At 43.8% G+C, this 18,241-nt stretch overlaps 1 protein-coding gene across 4 annotated transcripts in view; it reads right to left on the minus strand.

Annotated features, from left to right (window-relative positions):
- Positions 1-833: 833 nt before the first annotated feature.
- The window catches only part of kmt2e (lysine (K)-specific methyltransferase 2E), a 42,306-nt gene continuing 24,898 nt past the window's right edge, over positions 834-18,241 (minus strand). For 3 of the 4 annotated variants that reach the window (XM_041781132.1, XM_041781135.1, XM_041781134.1), the window contains exons 7-24: positions 18,164-18,202; positions 17,865-18,065; positions 15,630-15,760; positions 15,307-15,424; positions 15,091-15,200; positions 14,739-14,991; positions 12,424-12,522; positions 8,161-8,346; positions 7,673-7,999; positions 7,271-7,570; positions 6,991-7,141; positions 6,680-6,906; positions 6,530-6,586; positions 5,797-6,342; positions 5,228-5,493; positions 4,943-5,022; positions 3,116-3,195; positions 834-3,027 (exon numbers count right to left, since the gene is read on the minus strand). In XM_041781132.1, coding sequence (XP_041637066.1) covers positions 1,984-3,027; positions 3,116-3,195; positions 4,943-5,022; positions 5,228-5,493; positions 5,797-6,342; positions 6,530-6,586; positions 6,680-6,906; positions 6,991-7,141; positions 7,271-7,570; positions 7,673-7,999; positions 8,161-8,346; positions 12,424-12,522; positions 14,739-14,991; positions 15,091-15,200; positions 15,307-15,424; positions 15,630-15,760; positions 17,865-18,065; positions 18,164-18,202 — 4,215 coding nt within the window. In that variant the 3' untranslated portion in view covers positions 834-1,983. The remainder of the gene's footprint in view (positions 3,028-3,115; positions 3,196-4,942; positions 5,023-5,227; positions 5,494-5,796; positions 6,343-6,529; positions 6,587-6,679; positions 6,907-6,990; positions 7,142-7,270; positions 7,571-7,672; positions 8,000-8,160; positions 8,347-12,423; positions 12,523-14,738; positions 14,992-15,090; positions 15,201-15,306; positions 15,425-15,629; positions 15,761-17,864; positions 18,066-18,163; positions 18,203-18,241) is intronic. The other variant, XM_041781136.1, reaches the window with a different exon arrangement.

An 18,241-nucleotide genomic window follows, 5' to 3' on the forward strand; every position in this document is an offset into this window, starting at 1 on the left:
TTTACTACATTTTGCCACATTCATTTTACCCCTATCTTTTTAAGCTTCCGCTGCTGAGAAGCATCCCCACAGCATGATGCTGCCACCACTGTGCTCCACTTGACCATGGCATCTCCTACATGCACACTACACACTAGTAAATTTTATGAGTTTTTCTACAACAGTGGCTGTCTCTTTGCCACTCTCACATAAAGCTTTGACTGGTGAAGAACCTGGGCAACGTTTCTTGTATGCAGTCTCTCCCATTCAGCTGCTGAAGCTTGTTACTCCCTCAGTGTAGTCCTAAGTGTCTTGGTGGTCTCTCTCCCTAGTCTGCTTCTTGCATGGTTACTCAGTTTGTGAGGATGGCCTGATCTAAGCAGATTTACTTCCATTACCATTCATTTCTTGATGATGGATTTAACTGAACTCTGGGTGATGGACTTTTTTTAATAACCCTTGCTCTGAGTTGCTTGGAGTGTTCTGTTGTCTTCATGCTGTAATGGTAGCCAGGAATACTAATGTGAATTTATGCAGTCACTTATTTTACCTTACTTTTTAAAATTAAATTGACAAAACTTAGTAGAAATCTGTTTTCCCTTTGACATTAGTTTTTTTGTCAAAAAAAGCCAAATTATATAAACCGCAATTTATTTATAAAATTAATAAAAGGTTACAGCATTAAAAGGGTGAATACTTTTTTTATAGGCACTGTATATCCTTTTAGTAGGAGATTTAGTTTTCCTTCTATGTTGTCCATCTTCTCTTTCTAAGGCAGAAAACTAAGCACATATTATAGACGGCAGCACAAACTTTCCCAGAGACACGTCACGACAAGTTGTATAAAACTGTCATTACAGTGATTTATTATAATGAACCATGAAAATAGCCAACCAGTGCAGTGTCTGTGAGTCTCTCCCCTCCACACAAACATACACTCACACACACAAATAATAAAAAAAGACAAAGTTAAAGAGTCCAGAGAGAGAGGGGGGGGAAAATAAAATAAAAATAATGCTACAGTCACAGAAACATTCAGCTTTGCCAAGAAGAGCGTTCATATGTACAACCATATTTCAAAATGGGATGGGAGCGAATTGTACAAGCATAGAAAAGAAAAGAAGCGAATATTTACAACCTGTTCCTGGTGAAAGCTGGAGTAACCACCTATACATTAAATTACACTTTCTACAAATAACCATTGATATTCAAAAATAAACCGCTAACGTCCTACCTGTGGGCAAGACCACTCCGCCTACCTCGGAGGACTACGAGCACTCGTTACATCTCACACCTCCTCCAAGCAGCCATTCTCCTCCAAACCTTAACACAAGCATACACTCACTCACACATACACAATCACACACGAGTGCAGCCTCCCGGGTCGGTGAGGCAGGCTCCCATTAACGGGGTCTTATCTTAATCTGCAGCGGTGACAGATATTTGTTGTTAGACAGAGGAATAAAAAAAATAATTGTGTTGTTTTTTTCTTTATACAAAAAGCTTTCTTCTTTTGCTATAATGAGCCACTAGATTAAAACAAATAAAATGGTGTAGAGCCGACAACAGACAAGAGAAAAAGAGGAAGTAAAAGGAATAACTGACAAAGGAGAAATAGGGGGATGAAGAGGGAGCAGGAGGGGTTAAAGGCTGGAATGTCCATTGATAAACAAAGTGCGGGGCCTTACAATGGGAGTCCAAACAAGACACAGAACAGAGAGCTTTCTCTCCATCACAGGGAGGTTATATAAAACAAACAGAGGCCAGAGGGAGCTATGAGCACCAGGGGTGATCGTCTATCTTCATTTATTTTACAGTTTATCTTGAAGATTATTTAATGTCTGTTTTCTAAAATTTTTCTGTCCATGTTTTTCTTGTTTTTTAAAAAGCATCCTCTTCACCCACAATGTTTTTCCACTGGCCGTGTGTTCAGGTACATAGAAAACATATCTACAGCTTATGGTACAGCACCCCCTCAGGCAGAGTTCTCAGGGGCGAGGTGGGTCAGTGCCACCCCGTACTCAGGTACCCTGGGCTGTGGAAAGGGGTCGAGGACGCAGGAGCTCCACGAGTCCCAGAAGGCATCTGGGAGGCGGTGGCCTGAGCCTGGCCTTGTTGAGTCTGTTGTGGGGGAGGAGGGGGAGGCGGAGGCAGTCCAGTCTGCTGGAGGGGCGGGGGATATGAGGATGGGGGCACTGAAGGGTTGGCGGCAGCACCCGGGTGCAGCAACGCCGGCTGGAACCCCCCTAAGTTCTGAAAGTGATGGGGCTGCATCGGGGCGTTCGACGAGGGAGCAGGGGGAGGTGGAGGAGGTGGGGGAGGAGGGGTGAGTGACAGCATGGTGTTGCCACCAGGAGGTGGTTGCTGCTGTTGCGTTGGAGGGGCCTGGCCCTGCGGGGGAGGCGGCGGCGGAGGAGCCGTTGTCAGCATGAGCTGGTGCTGCTGGATGGGAGGAGGCTGCAAGTGCAGGAGGGCAGGGCTGGGCATCGGATGAGGAGGAGGAGGGGGGGGTGGTGGAGGAGCAGCCGAGCTCTGATAGTGCACGCTGTGAGGGAGAGTCTGCATCATGGGCTGAGAACCAGGAGGGTAAGGAGGGGTGACGGCGGGTTTGAACCCGGGGAAAGGTCCGGCAGGTGACGGGCTCTGGTTGGGGAAGTAGGCTGTGGAGACGGGCGGTGCTGGGGGTGGAGGGGGAGGCGGTGGAGGAGCACTCTGGGTGTTGTACTGGGGGAAAGGTCCAGGGCCAGTTTGTGCCTGTGCCTGAGGTTGATTAGGAGGCTGAGCGGTGAACAGCGCCCTCTGGCTGCGATAAGGGGAGCCCTGCGGCTGAGGTTTGGGGGAGTGGAGGAGGGAGGATCCAGGATAGTGGACAGGAGAGGAGGGTAAGGGGGTGGGGTGCAGCTTGGTGGGAGTCAGAGGGGCTGGTTTGGGTCCTGCAGGCTTGCTCTGAGGTTGGCTGGTTGGGTTTTGTGTCCGAGGCTGACTGTCGGCGTCTTCCTCCCTGATGGGTCGGCTGGGCGGCTGAGCGAGAGGACCAGGAGAGCACGGCTGAGAGGAGAGAGAGGAGACGTCAGACTATTGATGGTAACTAGATAAGACAAATGAGAGGTTAGGCATGTTGGTGATGTTGGCTTACTGTATGGGTGGGGGTCTTTTGAATACTTGGAGACGGGCAATCTCTAAGTGCAGGTGTATCTCCGCCCTCAGCTTCACCATCTTAAGAAAAAGCAAAACATTTTTAATACCAGACAACAGAAGCAGTTTCACTTAATACTTTTTCCTGCAACCTTTCATAACCACAATTAAGTCTTTTGGCTCCTGTTTTCCTATTTTAGATTTCTTCTTGAACACATTTATACACAAGAGGCCTGTGAATAAGTATAATTCTATGTCAACCCTTAATACTTAACATAGGGGCCTTCTAATCTGGTTTATAGTTCATTTTTAGTTTTTTAAGTCATGGGATTAAATCTGTGGCATGTGATGTTACAGTGATACATTTATTTTTGATTTTCTGCAATCTTGATCTTGATTTTGATAAAAGGAGGGGTTAGGACAGGGCTTTTTTCAACAGACGCTCTCTTGTTATGACCAGCCTCATAACAAATCCTGCTTAAACAACGTGGAGTTCAGACAGCTTGTATTTCCTTTACAGATCTAATGACAGATGGCAGACAACAATCAGTGTATCAAAGGAGACTTGAGGCAGGTGACTTTTCCCTCTCTGTTTATCTGTAGAGCCTGAATCAGACACCACTTGTGCTACTTCAGCAATAACGAGGGGAGAGTGGTTTATGTCTGTAAATGATCTCATACTGTGGGACTGTATACAGATAAAAAATGCCAGCATGTTCGGAAAAATAAGACGAGAGGCCTGTCCTGCTGTAGTCTCTGCCTGAATTATGTCCACAAAGCTGAAAGAAGAGAGGATATCCTCTTAGCTCATCTCGTGCTGCTACTGCTAGCTTGTTAGAAGTGCAGATGGGCATAAACTGTCAACAGGCGTGCAGGAGGAATTTCAAAATAAAAGCGACAGCTTAAAGGTGACGGTGTAGATTGATGTTTTGACTGTCTATTGATCTGACTGGATAATAAATGAACTAATAGATGGCTCATTACACCCCCAATATTTAGCATAGCAGCATTTAGCAGAACCAACTTGGTAAAATCAAAACATATTATTTACAAGTGAGCCTCTCTAAATTAGTGTTTATCACCTGATTGTATTAAAATGTTGTTTTTTTGTCTGTATTAATTAAATTTAGACATGGGAGGCCCCCCTCCACCATCTGCCAAAATATAAAAACAGGCCATGGAAAAACAAGTGAAACACTGAAGCTTTTTGTTGCTTTTATTCACTGATGCACACAGACAGTTGCTCCTCTGTGAGCACCTATCTCCTGCTTATTTTAACAGTCAAAGATTCACACTGGTGTAACTATACAGTACATTTTGTAAGTCCAACAGCCCACTACTAATGTTTTAATCCTGTCTTGGCAAGACAAAACACTTTTTAAAAAAATTTTTTTTAGCAAAAGTAAAAATGTTAACATGCCTCTGAAAAGATATCACTGAAAACCCTCACTCAGAGTTTTGACACTGCTTTTACATAGAAGGTTTAGCTGAAAGACTTGAAAAAAGCAGGATACTGCCAGCCTGGTTGTCTTTTCAAAAGACAGTATCAAAATCAGCCGGTTGTTTTCCCTTTATATCACAATACTCTACTAGCATTTAGTGACAAAAATGTTGAAGTTGTGTAGGGGTTTCTCTTGCCCTTTATTCTTGTCTAGTTGCTAAGCAAGGCTTATGTTTTTTGGATGCAGATTTATAAAACCAATCTGGACCCAAGAGCTGTATCACACTCATCTAACTGCCTGTAAGAAAACTTAGAAAATAGTATTGCATAAATTACCAATCTATTCACATAAAGCAGAGGATATGGAGTCCCTGCTATGGCTCTCACCTGTGTCTTTGTCTTTGCTGAGCAGCAGAGCTCTGTGGTAGCTGCGTTCCCGGGCCTGCTCTACAGAAGTGGATGATGTCCTGAAAAGAAACAGAAGAAACTTATCAAAACCTTCCTTCCAGTGTTTTGTAGATGCCATATTACAAACTTCCTAAGCCATTTTGATTAAAGAATCCATTCTGTGTTTCAAAACCTCTATTAAAGAGCTTCAAGGGTGCACAAAATAAAGGTACTTATGATTATCTAAGGATCTCAAATGTAAGGTTAAAGTAGATTTTCTCGTACCACTGTCCCTCTCCTCCTTCCCTCTCCCCTTTTTCTCCAGGTGGCTCTCCCTCCTCGCTGGCCTGCAGCTCTTTTACAGACGAGGTGTTGGTGTTGCAGGGTGTTGTGGGTGCAGGGGGTGGAGGAGGCTCACTGGTGGTCTCTAGAGCGACTGGGAAGGCGTCAACTGAAAGAGGTGGCACGGTGGAAACAGGAGAGCTGCACTCGTTTTTAGAGCCACTGCGACGAGCTTCTCTCTGACGTTTTCTGTATTCTAAGAGGGAAACCTGCAAGGCGCAGAAACCAAGATGTTATTAGGGTACAAGAGAGCATTTCTTGAGTAACACCAGCAGGGGGCAGCATGATGACAGTTACAGATACAAAGAGCAGGGAGTATTTATGGCTTGGATTACTTCACCTCCTTACATGGCACATTTCTAATACATTCTCAAAGTAGTCAGTAAAATTCACAAGTTTTTTTAGTATTACTAACCTAACACTTGTTGCAAAAATACCAATGAAGTAAAAATCAAGAATCTATCTGGTAGTACAAAGATTAAGAGAAGCAGCTAAACCAGAGTGCTTATCACCTTTTTCTTCTGTGGAGGGTTTTGGGCTGACCCTCCTCCATCTCCGCTGCCGTCCCCGCTCAGTGATCGAGAGAAACCGAGTGCACCCCCCTCCTCAGAGCAGGGGTAAAAGAGCTGTCCCTGTCCTTCACTGAAGGGGGCCTGAGAGCCAACCAGGGACCCCGTCCCTGCAGTGGACCCTGCCGCAGCACCAGCTGCAGCTTCAGGCCTGAACGGAGCCGCCAGAGGCTCTAGGGTGTGTGACGGGGTGAGGTCCCGTAAGTTCGAGTTGACTGGAGAGAAGTTCAGGCCAGCTGGTCCAGTCGGGCCTCTGTCGGGGCTTTTAATCCAGCCTGGGAAAGAGGAAGCGCACGTTTCTGCGGATGAGGGAGCTTCGCTACTTCCTTCTACGACCCCACCGTCTGTACGGTCCTCCCCTAGATCTACAGACTCGACAGCAGGAGGCTGTGGGCTTTCAGGAACCGATAATTTGGCTTCTGTTAGAAGTCCGTCTGAAGCGGGAGCTCGGATGCAGGGAGAGGAGACCAACGAAGGAGGACGATCAGCCTAGGATAGGAAGAGGTAAGAAATCAGCATCAATGTCACTTTCTCCTTTAAATAACAAACCCTACAAGTAAAAAAACAATGTTTGAAATGTTAAATATTTCAAAATAAAGAATACTGACTGCCTTTATTAAACGTTAAAAATAACAAGAGATAAAGCACAAATAATCCTTCTGTGTCCTTCACTCACGTCTTGTATGCTGGGTTTCCGGCTAACCTCAGGGGAGTTCTCCGCTGAAGATTCACTCTGTAAACAAGAATAGGCTCGGTCACTGCAGCTCTTTTTCTCTTGTAAACAAACGTGCATGTAAGCAGATAGTTTTCATGTGGACAGATTTACCTCCTGAGGGGCATTAAGTGCCTGTGTTGGGGTGCTGGGTAGGGGCTCTGTACTTGGCTCCTCTATTCGGGGACGAGGTGGGGTAGCCAGTAAGACCGGGGTGGCAGGCGTCTCAGACTGGTCGGCCCTGGTGGGCGTGGCACAAGGGGAGCCGTAGGGAGTCGAGCTTTCGGACATACAGGCATCTAACGGACTCAATCGCCGCTTTTTCAAAGGTGTGGGCAACTCTGTAGGAAGAAGATTTCAAACATGAAGTGAATCTTTGCATGGGTAAAGGAAGCTCCTGGCAGTTTATCTCTCATTGGACTGACCTGGTAGAGAGCAAGTGCCGTTGTAGGGTAAGGGGCTGTCAGAGTCTCCATTGATGGAGGGGCTAAGAGGACCCTCACAAGGCATAAGGAGGCTTGGTCGTCTTGCTGGGCTGGTGGATCCCTCCTCCTCCAGAGCCTGCTTCAACCATCGCTGTAGAAAAGAAAAGAGGTTTAGATCAAAAACAAAGCAGCTAAAATGGCAGTAAGTTGACTTTTAATCATTTAATACTGATAGATCTGTATGACTTTAAGAAGAATATCTGTAGACTTTTGTCTGTACCTTCTTGCAGGAGCCCGTGGTCGGTGGCGTTTCTGGCAGTTCTCTGGAGCGTCGTCTCCCTGTGGGGACACCAGGAGTTGTCGGGCTGCGGTTTGCCAGGAACGGCGACGAGAAGCGGACGTAGTGTTTGGGCGTGCTGTAGACCTGTGGAGAGCAGGCCATACCAGGGAGTGCATTCAGCTGCGTGGCGAGTACTTCAGGGTCGCTGCTTATTCTCAGCGGCCTCTCGGGGGCCGGCTCCGGGGTTCGTACTGCACCGCGGTCCTGCTGCTTCTCTCCCACCCACTCACTCACAAAGTGCTGCAGACAGGAGTTGGAGAAAACAAAATATTCTACATGAAGACGATGTCAGAATTAAGCAAAATAAAAATTTTTAGGTTCCGTAGCTTTGCCGGACTTTACCTTTTTAGTTTTGAAGTTCTTGCTCCCGGTGCGGTTCCTGTCAGGTGCAGGTGAGCTGCTGTGAGGGGGGCTGGTGTCAGGTGCTTGGTTAGAGATGGCCTCAGGCTCGGGTGCAGTGGGTGTCTCTCCCTCAGGAGCTTCGTTGGTCAGAGGTTCCACAGACTCGACTGGAGAGCCGGGCGGCAAATCAGAGCAGGTGCTGATGGTGCGAGCTCGCCGTCGCTGCTGACCGATGTGCGTGCGATTCCTTGAGAAGCTTTTCCTGTTTCTTGCACCTTTAACTTTTGCCGGCTTTAACCCTGGCTCCTCTTTCACCTCCAAAAGCGGCTATGAGAAGCACAGCATTTTTTTAAATGATAGAAAAGCCACGTTTCCATTATTATATATTGTCCTTGATGAAGCATAATATCGATTTCTTTAAAACTTGATGAAAAGGGACCATTGTTTATAGTAACTCACAGGAAGATAAGATTTACGCATGCTCTCACCTGCATTACAGTCGGAGAATCGGCCGTCTCTGGTGTGGCTGGAGGCTCCTCCTTGATGTCACTGCGGCCCCCGACCTCCGTCTTGATGCTCCCGATCCTCTCGAGGGCCTGCTCCCTGCGTTTCTCTCTCTTCTCCATGCGGGCGAAGGCTTGCAGGATGGCTTCCATCTTCCTCTCCTCTCGTGTCTGCAGAAAGAGAGAAAGAGAAATGGAGGTTAGTCCATGGAGTCATCTCTCCCACAGAGCGCCACTGGCAGCGGTACAAAGAGTTAATGTGTGCTACACAGCGGAAGCTGAATGCAGAGTGCGGCGTAAAGAAGAAGTTTAAAAGTGACCCCTTCACTTTCAGAGAGAAACAAACAAAAAGGAGAGAAGGTCAGACAGGAGCAACAGGAGAGATGCTGTTAAGATGTAAATACTTCATGTTCTGCATTTTCAAAGAGCTTTTCTACCGAGTGCATTAAAATAAAACCCTGACCCTGGCTATGACACTGAATTCAATATGATACTGTGTTTGCACCAAAAATGTCAAAAGATTTGCTTCAACCATAAAAATAAGCAACACAGGTAAGATTAGATTATTGAAATCATTTTTAATAGGACAAATCATAAAGTCAGGACAGATGGTTTGCTTGGAAGTCAATCAGCTCTGGGAGACTGTTATACAGGGTTTGGGGAGGCTGGGCAGAGACCTTTTACAAGACCCTCTCAATACTTTAAAACCCAATCACATAGGTAAAAATCATGCGCATGTTTTGTGCAGACTGCAAGATAAAGTTGTGACAGCATAGTCAAGATAGTATTTGTTAATGTACTAGCTAGCAGTGCTAAAATTAGCAGACTCTCTGCTAGTATTACACTAGGCAAAGTGTCACTGCTAAGCTGCTTTTTAATTTGCAAAATCCTGTAAAATGTTAACAAGCATCAGCCCCAGCCTCAGCTCAAACACCTTCTACTCAAACCATTTCTCTGAAAACTTGCATTTGCCGATCACACAATTTCCTACACAGGGGCACAGTGGAGCCTCAACAAGCCAGAACGTAAACAAGCATGTGGTAACGTTGGTTCTGGTGGAGCTCCATCAGAATCTCACTTGTGAGTAAAAATAAATGTAAAAAAAATAAAAGCAGAAAACTAACCTACAACCGTTTTTGACAATTAAAAATGAAAGCAGCAACACAATTTAAAGCCTCCTTGTCTTGCATTCAAGACTTTTAATACTGCTTAAAAGCCTTAATCTTTGCTAAACTGATTCATCAACTTTTAATCACTTTTTAGACCCCGCATTTAAACCCTGGTTTGACTGTGTTTGGGTTGCGTTTACCTCTTTGTGTTGCAGTTCCTTCTAGCTAAAGCTGGCTCTACTTGGAATTGGGACTATCCTGCTGAGCTGGCCTTGGTACATGATAATAACAATATTGGATATTTGCAGATATCTGATATGCCAATATTTATGAATTTATTTTAGCAAATACCAGTGTAGTTCACAACTAAAACTACAGTTTTTATAAGAAACATTAAAGCAGTGCTTCTCAGTGTGTGGGCCACATGACGTTTAAACAATCATAGATGAAAAAAAAACAAAAACAACATAAATCTTGTTTTAAAACTATCATAAAATGCTTGATTGCATGTTATATTTTAAGTCTCTGAAGTATCAATACACAGAAGTTTTTAGTAATGTCCTCTTCTTGATTGAATGGAACTGGTGTCATGATCTAACTGGTATTGGATTATCTGGTGACACTTTGTTAACCATGCCACTTCAATGCTTGTGTCTCAAATTGGGACTTTATCAGTGTCTGCAGAGGATAATGCTACTTGGGAAGAGTTTGCTGGGCCATAAAGTACATTTACAGAGATGGATATTTGAAAAGAAAATTTGGGTTACTTTGCAGATGCCTGAGCAAAACAAAATAAATGGTAGTGGCTCACTGATTGTGCTGTGTAACCCCACAAACAGCTTTTAGGTAATGTTATTGTCTCTCATTGAAACTCTGTTTATAAAACAAAAATATCACAGTATATACTTGGGTGTCATGTTACACAGCTTTACAACAACAGGAGCTTCACAGGTTTGTAGCACTCTAAAACCAAATGTGTACCTTTTAGCCTCATACTGGTGCTGCTGTCTTAAGGTACAAACTTTTATTGTTGCTGTGGTATGATTTTCCCTTTTAATTCTCCATATGGAAGACCGATTCTGTTGAAGTTAAAATAATCTCAGTTGAGGCACAAACTTTGTGGATGTCATACTCTGAGATTTTGCACAGAGTTGGGACTTATGTCTGGCTGCTGTGGTTTTATTAAGTACCCAGGATATTTTTCATGTCCTTTTATTAGCTGCTTCTAAGTGGGGAGCATCTGGGATCAGAAGGATGATTGTTTTCATTCTTTTATGATCCTGCAGCTTATTACCCTTGGTCTCACCTGAGACCAAGCCTTTGCTAGTATTTGTTTTGCTGCACGCTTGTAAATTTTACGTTTCCTTGTTGACGGCACTTGAAACAGTCCCCAGGAATGCCTTTCTGACTGCATCGGCTTTATGTTTCTAATCCTTATCTTCTCTTCAAGTGCTAGGTTGCGCAAGGTTAAGGGTAATTCCTAAAATAGAGAAGAGACATTTACAACTTATGTGATACCATCTCAATAGTTTTAAACTTTAAAAGAACAGTTAGAAGTTCTTAACCCAAGAAGGTGAATTAAAATCCGCTGGTCATTAGGAGGGAAATCTGTGGCCCTCACAGTAACTAGATTTTTACAGCTAAGTGCATACATTTCTGACTCTGTGCAAACTTAAAGACCAAGTTCTCGCTGTCTCACCATGGCCTATCATAATGTAAGAAAACTCTGTAAACTTTAGACATCTTTGCAGTGAGAAAGAAGCTCATCTCTGCTCTTTTTTTTCAGGCCATGCATCAGATTAATTTAATACAAAGGCAAATTGCTATCACAGTGTCAGATTCTGTTGCTTATCAGTCATCTTGGTATGTCCTTTTACATCCTGGCTTGACTCCAAAAACCGCCCCCTCCTTTTCAGAGAGAGAAAACTTCCTACTGTGACGGACATGTGCGAACAAGCAGCTTTTATAGTTCGGCTGTCCTGAAATTTTCAGGGATCCTTGTGTGAAATGCTTTGGTAACCTACCTACCTACCTAAACATCAAGTCTAAAACTGATGGAACAAAATCTAGAGATATTTTTCTCTCAGGTAAACAGAGGCAACAAGTAATCCAACATCATCAAAACCTTATCTTAAGGACACAAACAGACAGGTTCAAACAATAGGGGCCTCTAATGCCAGAAGGAGAGATATCATGCCAACACATGCTGATGTTATCTCCTCCACACTGTTGTCGCGTCCTGGATTTACAACACCCACGCACATCCACCCATCGTCAGTTTGTGAATGCATACTTCTTTATTCGCTCTCTCTCCTGGGCTTCGATCCATAGAAAGCAGCCTATTGGATCTCCGAAAGTCAATATGGCCCTGGCAACAAGGCTCTACCCTCTGCAGCCCCTCCTCTCTCTCGCTCCCTCTTTAACCATCTATCTCTCTGGCCGATTAACAGAACTGTATGTTGGCTAAAGATGAGTCAGCACTTTGCACCTTGGGTCGGCCGTGTGAAATGAAGCTGACTGCGGGGTAATTTCCAAAGAGGGAGAGAGGGAGAGAGAGTGCGTATTTGATCCCATCTCTGTGGGACGCACGGCAGTTTGGCAGGGAAAAGAGCTGTTGAACCAGTAATTGGCCATTTCAGACTCCTCGCTGCAGTCAAGGTGAGAGAAGAGCGATACACTCCAAGTATAACGCACACTGGGGGCACATTTCCAGCTCGAATGACGGCACATGATACTGGTTTGCTCCCACTGACAGGAGATGGGGCTGTTAATGGGAAAGAAGCACTGGAGGCCTGTTAATTTTGTCTCACACTGAAGGGAAAAAAGGCAGTGAATGTGGAGACAATCAACTGACAGAAGAGAGGATGGAAGTCAAAGCTGCAGGAGGGGAGGAGAGAATCTGAGCAGAACAGCAACAGGGGGGCGTTGACAGTGACGGGGAGCACGAGAAGCAGATGAGCGATGAAGAGGAGCGTAGTTTTATGGAAGGGAGATAGAGGACAGCTGCTCCTATCCAAGCACACAAGGCCCCTTTAGCGGACAGTCCACACCCAGAGCAACAGGGGACAGTTTGATTTCTCTGCTGGGTGGCTGCATGGCAAGAAAAAAAAAGCTGTAGCCCCTAGCTTGGCACACTTACCATCTTCCTCCTCCTCTCCGCAATCTGCTCCTCTGACTCCATCTCTACTTCATTGCTAACGGAGGTTTTGTCTTCTAGATCCTCATATAACTCAGGATCCTGTAAGAGGAGGGGAGAGCGGGGTATGGCGCTTTATCATGGCTGATCAGTCAGTCTGACTACAGACTAGAGGGAGACAGGTAAGAGCGGGAGGAGAGGGGAGGTGAGGGAAGGGGGTGAGGGAGGTTATCTGAAGATTACTGGTCAGTCTGTGCGCAGAAACACAACTGCTCTGACCTTTTTCTGATCTTACAAAATGCCCCGTTCCTCGTTGATTTGCTACCGCAAAGTGCCTTTTCACTTCACCTCACTTGACCTGCATCCACTTACAACCTCAATTCCAAAAAAGTTTGGACGCTCTGTAAATGTACAACACTTAAAAAAAAAGAAAAAGACAAGAAAAAAACAGAGTGCAATGATTTGCAAATCTCATAAATCCATGAATTTGACAACAATGACATGTCTAAAAAAATTGGGACAAAATGTTTACTATTTTACATTGCCTCTTCTTTTAACAACAGTCTGTAAACGTCTGGGAAATGAGGAGACTTCTGGGAAATGGGAGAGGAATGTTGTCCCATTCTTGTCTGATGTAGGTTACTAGCAGATCAAGAGTCCTGAGTCTTCTTTGCTGGATTTTTGGGTGCATATTTTGCTCTAAAACCTCTATGTACTTTGCACTATTGATAGTGTTTTCCAGATGTGTAAGCTGCCCATGCTATAGACACTAATGCAAACCTATACAACCACAGATGCAGGCTTTTGAACTGAGCACTGATAACAAGTCAGATGATTTCTCTTCTCTTTAGTCCACAGTCCACTGGTTTCTCTTCTCTTGAGTCCACAGGACAGTGCATCTATGATTTCCAAAGTAAATTTCACATTTTGATTCATCTGACCACAGAACAGTTTTCCATTTCCTGTCTATTTTAAAGGAGCTTTGGCCCAGAGAAGATGGCGGCATTTCTTTTTCTTTGCACGATACAGCTTGAATGGCCAACTGTGTTGACAGGCGATAATTTCTGGAAATGTTCCTGTGCCAATAAAGTGATTTCCAGTACAGAATCACGCTTGTTTTTAGCCAAAGATCATCAGCATCCAATATTGACATTCAGCCATGTCCCTTTGCACAGAGATTTCTCCAGATTCTCTGAATCTTTCGATGATGTTATGCACTGTGGATGGTGGGATATTCAAAGTTTCCGCAATTTTCAGACCCAGCTTTTTGCCAAGAGGTGAACTTCTGCCCATCTCTACTTCTTAGAGACCATCTCTCTAAAATGCTCCTTTTATACCCAGCCATGTTACTGACCTGCGAATAAGCCTAATTAGATGAAAATCATCCTGTTTTTTTTACAACCACTTATTTTCCCAGCCATTTCACAGCCCCTTCCTAACTTTTTCAGAAGTGTTGCTGCCATCAAATTCAAATGAGCTTATATTTCCTCAGTCTCATCATCTGATATGTTGTTTATGTTCTACTGTGAATAAAATATGTGTTTATAAGATTTGCAAATCATAGCATTCTGTTTTTATTTCCATTTCACACAGTGCCCCAACTTATTTGGAATTAGGGCTGTACAAAGTAAACCATTTTGCAGGTAAGATAGTGTTCTCATTCTTCACTGTAAGGATGTGATTGCAGACCTTTTAAAAGACCTTTTAACTCCTTTATTAGGACACAAAGTCTCATCTTTGTTATCTACTAAAATCTGCAGTAGAAGTCTACATTTCTGCACTCTGGCCCTGTTCTGGACTGAATTCTGACTCTTCAAATGTCCAGTTTTCACAACATAAAACCATCTGATGCAACCAACACTGCCCTCAATTTCCATCAGGAACCAAGTTTGGAAAAAATTTTTGAAAGCATAAATCTCTCTCTAAACAAGCAGATAGAAACACCCTGTGTCTAGTTTCTGCTAACACCAACAAGATGAGAAAACGATTCTCCCTGCAGATTCTGCAAGTTTCAGCAATTCACTTGTAGCACAAGAGAATCTTGTGCAATCTGAACTGCGGTGTCCAAATTAGAAGCTGTCGGGGCAAAGGTGAATGCAAAAAGGGATGATGGGATAAAGAGGGAACTAAAAAGGATGTATAGTCAAACAATGGAAAACATGCATGTAACAATTCACAGAGATTAAATTAAACTGCATGCATGAACTAAAAGAGTAAACATGTTTAACAAAAAATACATGTACATATGTACAGTAGGGTGTTAGAAACACGTGTAAAAGAGTGAATGAAGTGCAGTATTCATCAAAGTAAAATCTTGCCTGGTTGTTTGAGATGGAGAGGCGAAGAGGAGACAGTTTCCTCTGCTTGCCATCGCCTACGTTCTTCCCCTTCCCTTCGCCGTCTAAACCTACGTTCTGGTTCTGGCCCTGGTCGTCCCGGACAACCTCCTTGTCCTTACGACTCCCTCGGCGTCGGCCTCCTGAGCCGAGGTTCTCCGTGGGCTCAAGGTTGTGCTTGAGCACCGGGCACTCCTGGTTCCCCTTCACGCAGGCACAGTCCACCTTATATTTACTATGAACATCAAGAAAAACGAGTAAGAAATCAAAGATCTGAGAAGGCATTAAAGCTTGACTACTGTGATTTTGCTTGCAGTTTTTGATTAAAACTTACCAGCTGCCATAGTCAAAATCAAAACCGATGGTGATTTCTGTGCCCTTTGTGATAGGCCTCAGTGAGTAGATGTATAAATGCAGCATGCCATCCTCAATGACATGTCGCACCTACAAAAGACGACAAGAATTATCAGGAGACTAACATCTAACAGGAGAGAGTTGAACAACAATAAATACCAGATTAATGTATTTATTCAGCTTCTGTTGGTCTTACCTCAGAATTGGGGGTGCAGGAGCGACGGATGAAGCGTGCCTCGTTCCCAAAACTGCGAGCGTCCACACACATCTCCAGTCCGTCGAATTTGGAATAAAATAATACAAACGGGTACGGCCTGAAAGAAAGAAACTATGCATGAGTCTTAATAATCCATATTAAAACATCTATGCTGCACGTATATCCATCCCAGGCTCCCAGACTCATTAAATTTGCTTAATTTGTTTGACCTGCACAATTAAAATGCAGCAATATTCAATATACATTCATAAGACTGAAACTCCAAGGAGGAATCTCCTTTTATGAGTAAGTAGCCTGCTGACCTCTTGAAGAAGTAACCGTTGGCCTCAAACTGCTGTCGAAGCATGAACTTTCCCCTGTACTCAATGATGAGGGAGTCTGGGGCCAAGTCTCGCACTGCCTTCAGGATCTTCTTGTTTTTCTGAACTTGACTCTGAGAGAGAAAGAGACAGTAAGATGTTAAAACAAAGTCTTTCAAAGGCTAAGGCATTAGATTCACTACATGCATAAGGGCGCACTCACACTAGGACATCTCTACTGTGCCTTGGCGCATTTGAGCTGAAAGTCCAGTACATTTGACAGCTGTGAGTGAGCTATTCTGTGCTTGGGTGCGGCACACTCTCCTGGCCCCGGCATGAAAGGACAAGGCAGGCCAAAGCACGGCACGAATGCAAATAAAGGAGCAACTATGTATTTTGTCTTATTTGATTTTAACAAGTTCCAAAGATTTCATCAGAGATGAAGAATTTATCAACTGTGCACAGCTCCACTCATCCTAATGGAGCCCAGTCCTGCCCATATTTCATGTCCCCTTGATTGAACCACAAACAGCTGCTCTCAGGATAGCAAGCACCCTCACCCTGCTGCATACTTTGACAAGTGTGTGAAAATTCCCAAAATATAGTGCTAAATTAATATCAACTGACTTTGATTACCTATGATTTAATTTTATGTCAACAAGAAGCAAAATTGTGGTCTTGATGGCCTTTATTTGAGCAAGACATTGTTTATAAATCCTGTGGCGTATTTACCTCCAGCTTTTGTTGGACGGTTAAAGGGATATTTCAGTGTTTTTGAAGTTGAGTCATATACGGTACCAAGCAGTAGTGGTGTTAGCCTCCGGTAATTTTAGTGAGCATTGCTCCTTTAAGAAGGACTCTCTAGTTGTAATAACCATGAAGCTAGGCTATACAATGTAACAGGTGGGTACAGTTTTTCCCTGGAATTTATTGAATTTTTGGTATAAATGGGCCACCAAACAGTGTCAACTTAAACGTATGCACTATCAAAACTATCTGGAGCTATTTTGTGGTGCAAGAGCACGTAACTAGTAGCCACAGCCTGCATTGCAAAATAGGGACAAAACCACAGAGGCTTTCTGGGTATAAAACAAAATGATTCAAAAGTTTTTGATAGTGGGGTCTTACCTGACAGTTCTTTTTTGTTCAATTTAAAAGAAAAACTGGAAATGTGTTTTGTAAGCATATTGAAACTCTGTGCTTGTATATTTCCAAATAAAAATTATTCTACAAAAAAGTTTTTGATAGTGCGCACGTTTGAGTTGACAATGTTTTATGGCCCATTTTTAACCAAAAGCTTGCTAAATTCCACAGAGAAACTGTACCCATCTATTGTCCTATATAGCCTAGCTTCCTAGCTGGTACAACAAGTGTGTTCTTCTTAGGGAGCGCAGATGGTCGAGTGGTTTAAGGCGCTAACCATGTACGCGGGCGGCCCAGGTTCAAATCCGGCCTGTGGCCCCTTGCCCCATGTCTCTCCCCAATTTCTTCCCTGTTTCCAAGTCTATCCACTGTCCTTCCTCTATCAAATAAAGGCTTGAAAAGGCCCAAAATTAAATATAGAAAAAAAAAACAACAAAAAAAAGTGTGTTCTTCTTGAAGGAGCAATGCTCACTGAAATCACTGGTGGCTAATAAAATAAAAGATTCTTTATAACTGAACATTTGATCCTAATCCAGACATAGGCTGTACAATGGCATTAGAGGTCTGCTTGTTTGGTTGAGGAGCAGCACTAAAGGGCTCTGATATTATGCAGAGATAGCCAAGTTTTTGGTGCTGCAGATTATATACGGACATGCAGAGGACAACTGTAAAATTTATACTAGTTCAAAAGTCTGGGTGTCATTTAACAGGACAAAGGCTTGGAACTCTGAGCTGATCAGGCTCCAGATGAGTTACTCTGGTGAGGGATATATCGCTGCAATGAACCTCTCACTAGCTCTCCTGACAGGACTCTGTATAGTTAATACACTGATCCCAGGGCAGTTAAAGTAAATTACATGTCAGATCAGATATTGTATAAATGGGTTGCTATTGTGCAGCTTTAAACAGTAATACTTCGTGTATACTTATGGTGAGTCATGAAGACTCAAATTCATCCTCAGTGGATGCTATGCATGATGACGTCAGCGCGTGACATATCCATACAGGCCAGGAGTACAGATTGCCTAGTGAGAGTTGTGTCCTATGTACAGACAGTTGTACATTTGGCTCTACACGCTTGCCAGTGGATTTTACCTCTACAGGGGGTTTGAAGGAAGCGGGGTGCGTGTTGTACGCCAGGCTCTTGCCGTCGCCTTGCTCTTTAACTCGTAACAGGACCTGGACGTCCTCACTATACTGATTGCTGCTGGCCTCCTCGTATCGCTCCATCCACGTTTTGATCTTGTTCTCCCACAGAGACGGGTGCTCTGTTGGCTCCTGCTCAGGAGCTGCACCCTAAAGAAGGAAAACACAGTTACGTTTGTGGCACATCTGGTTGAAGCTTTGACATAAGACAATGAAAGCAATGTTCAAAGTCACTTCAGCTTTTTTACCTTTACTCTGGAGGATTTTCTGGACCCTTCTCTGAAAGCCTGCCAAAGAAAAACAGAAACAAAACTTAATTTTTAATA

Source organism: Cheilinus undulatus, linkage group 23 (genome assembly GCF_018320785.1).
Source record: "Cheilinus undulatus linkage group 23, ASM1832078v1, whole genome shotgun sequence".
NCBI classification, from domain to species: Eukaryota; Metazoa; Chordata; class Actinopteri; order Labriformes; family Labridae; genus Cheilinus; species Cheilinus undulatus.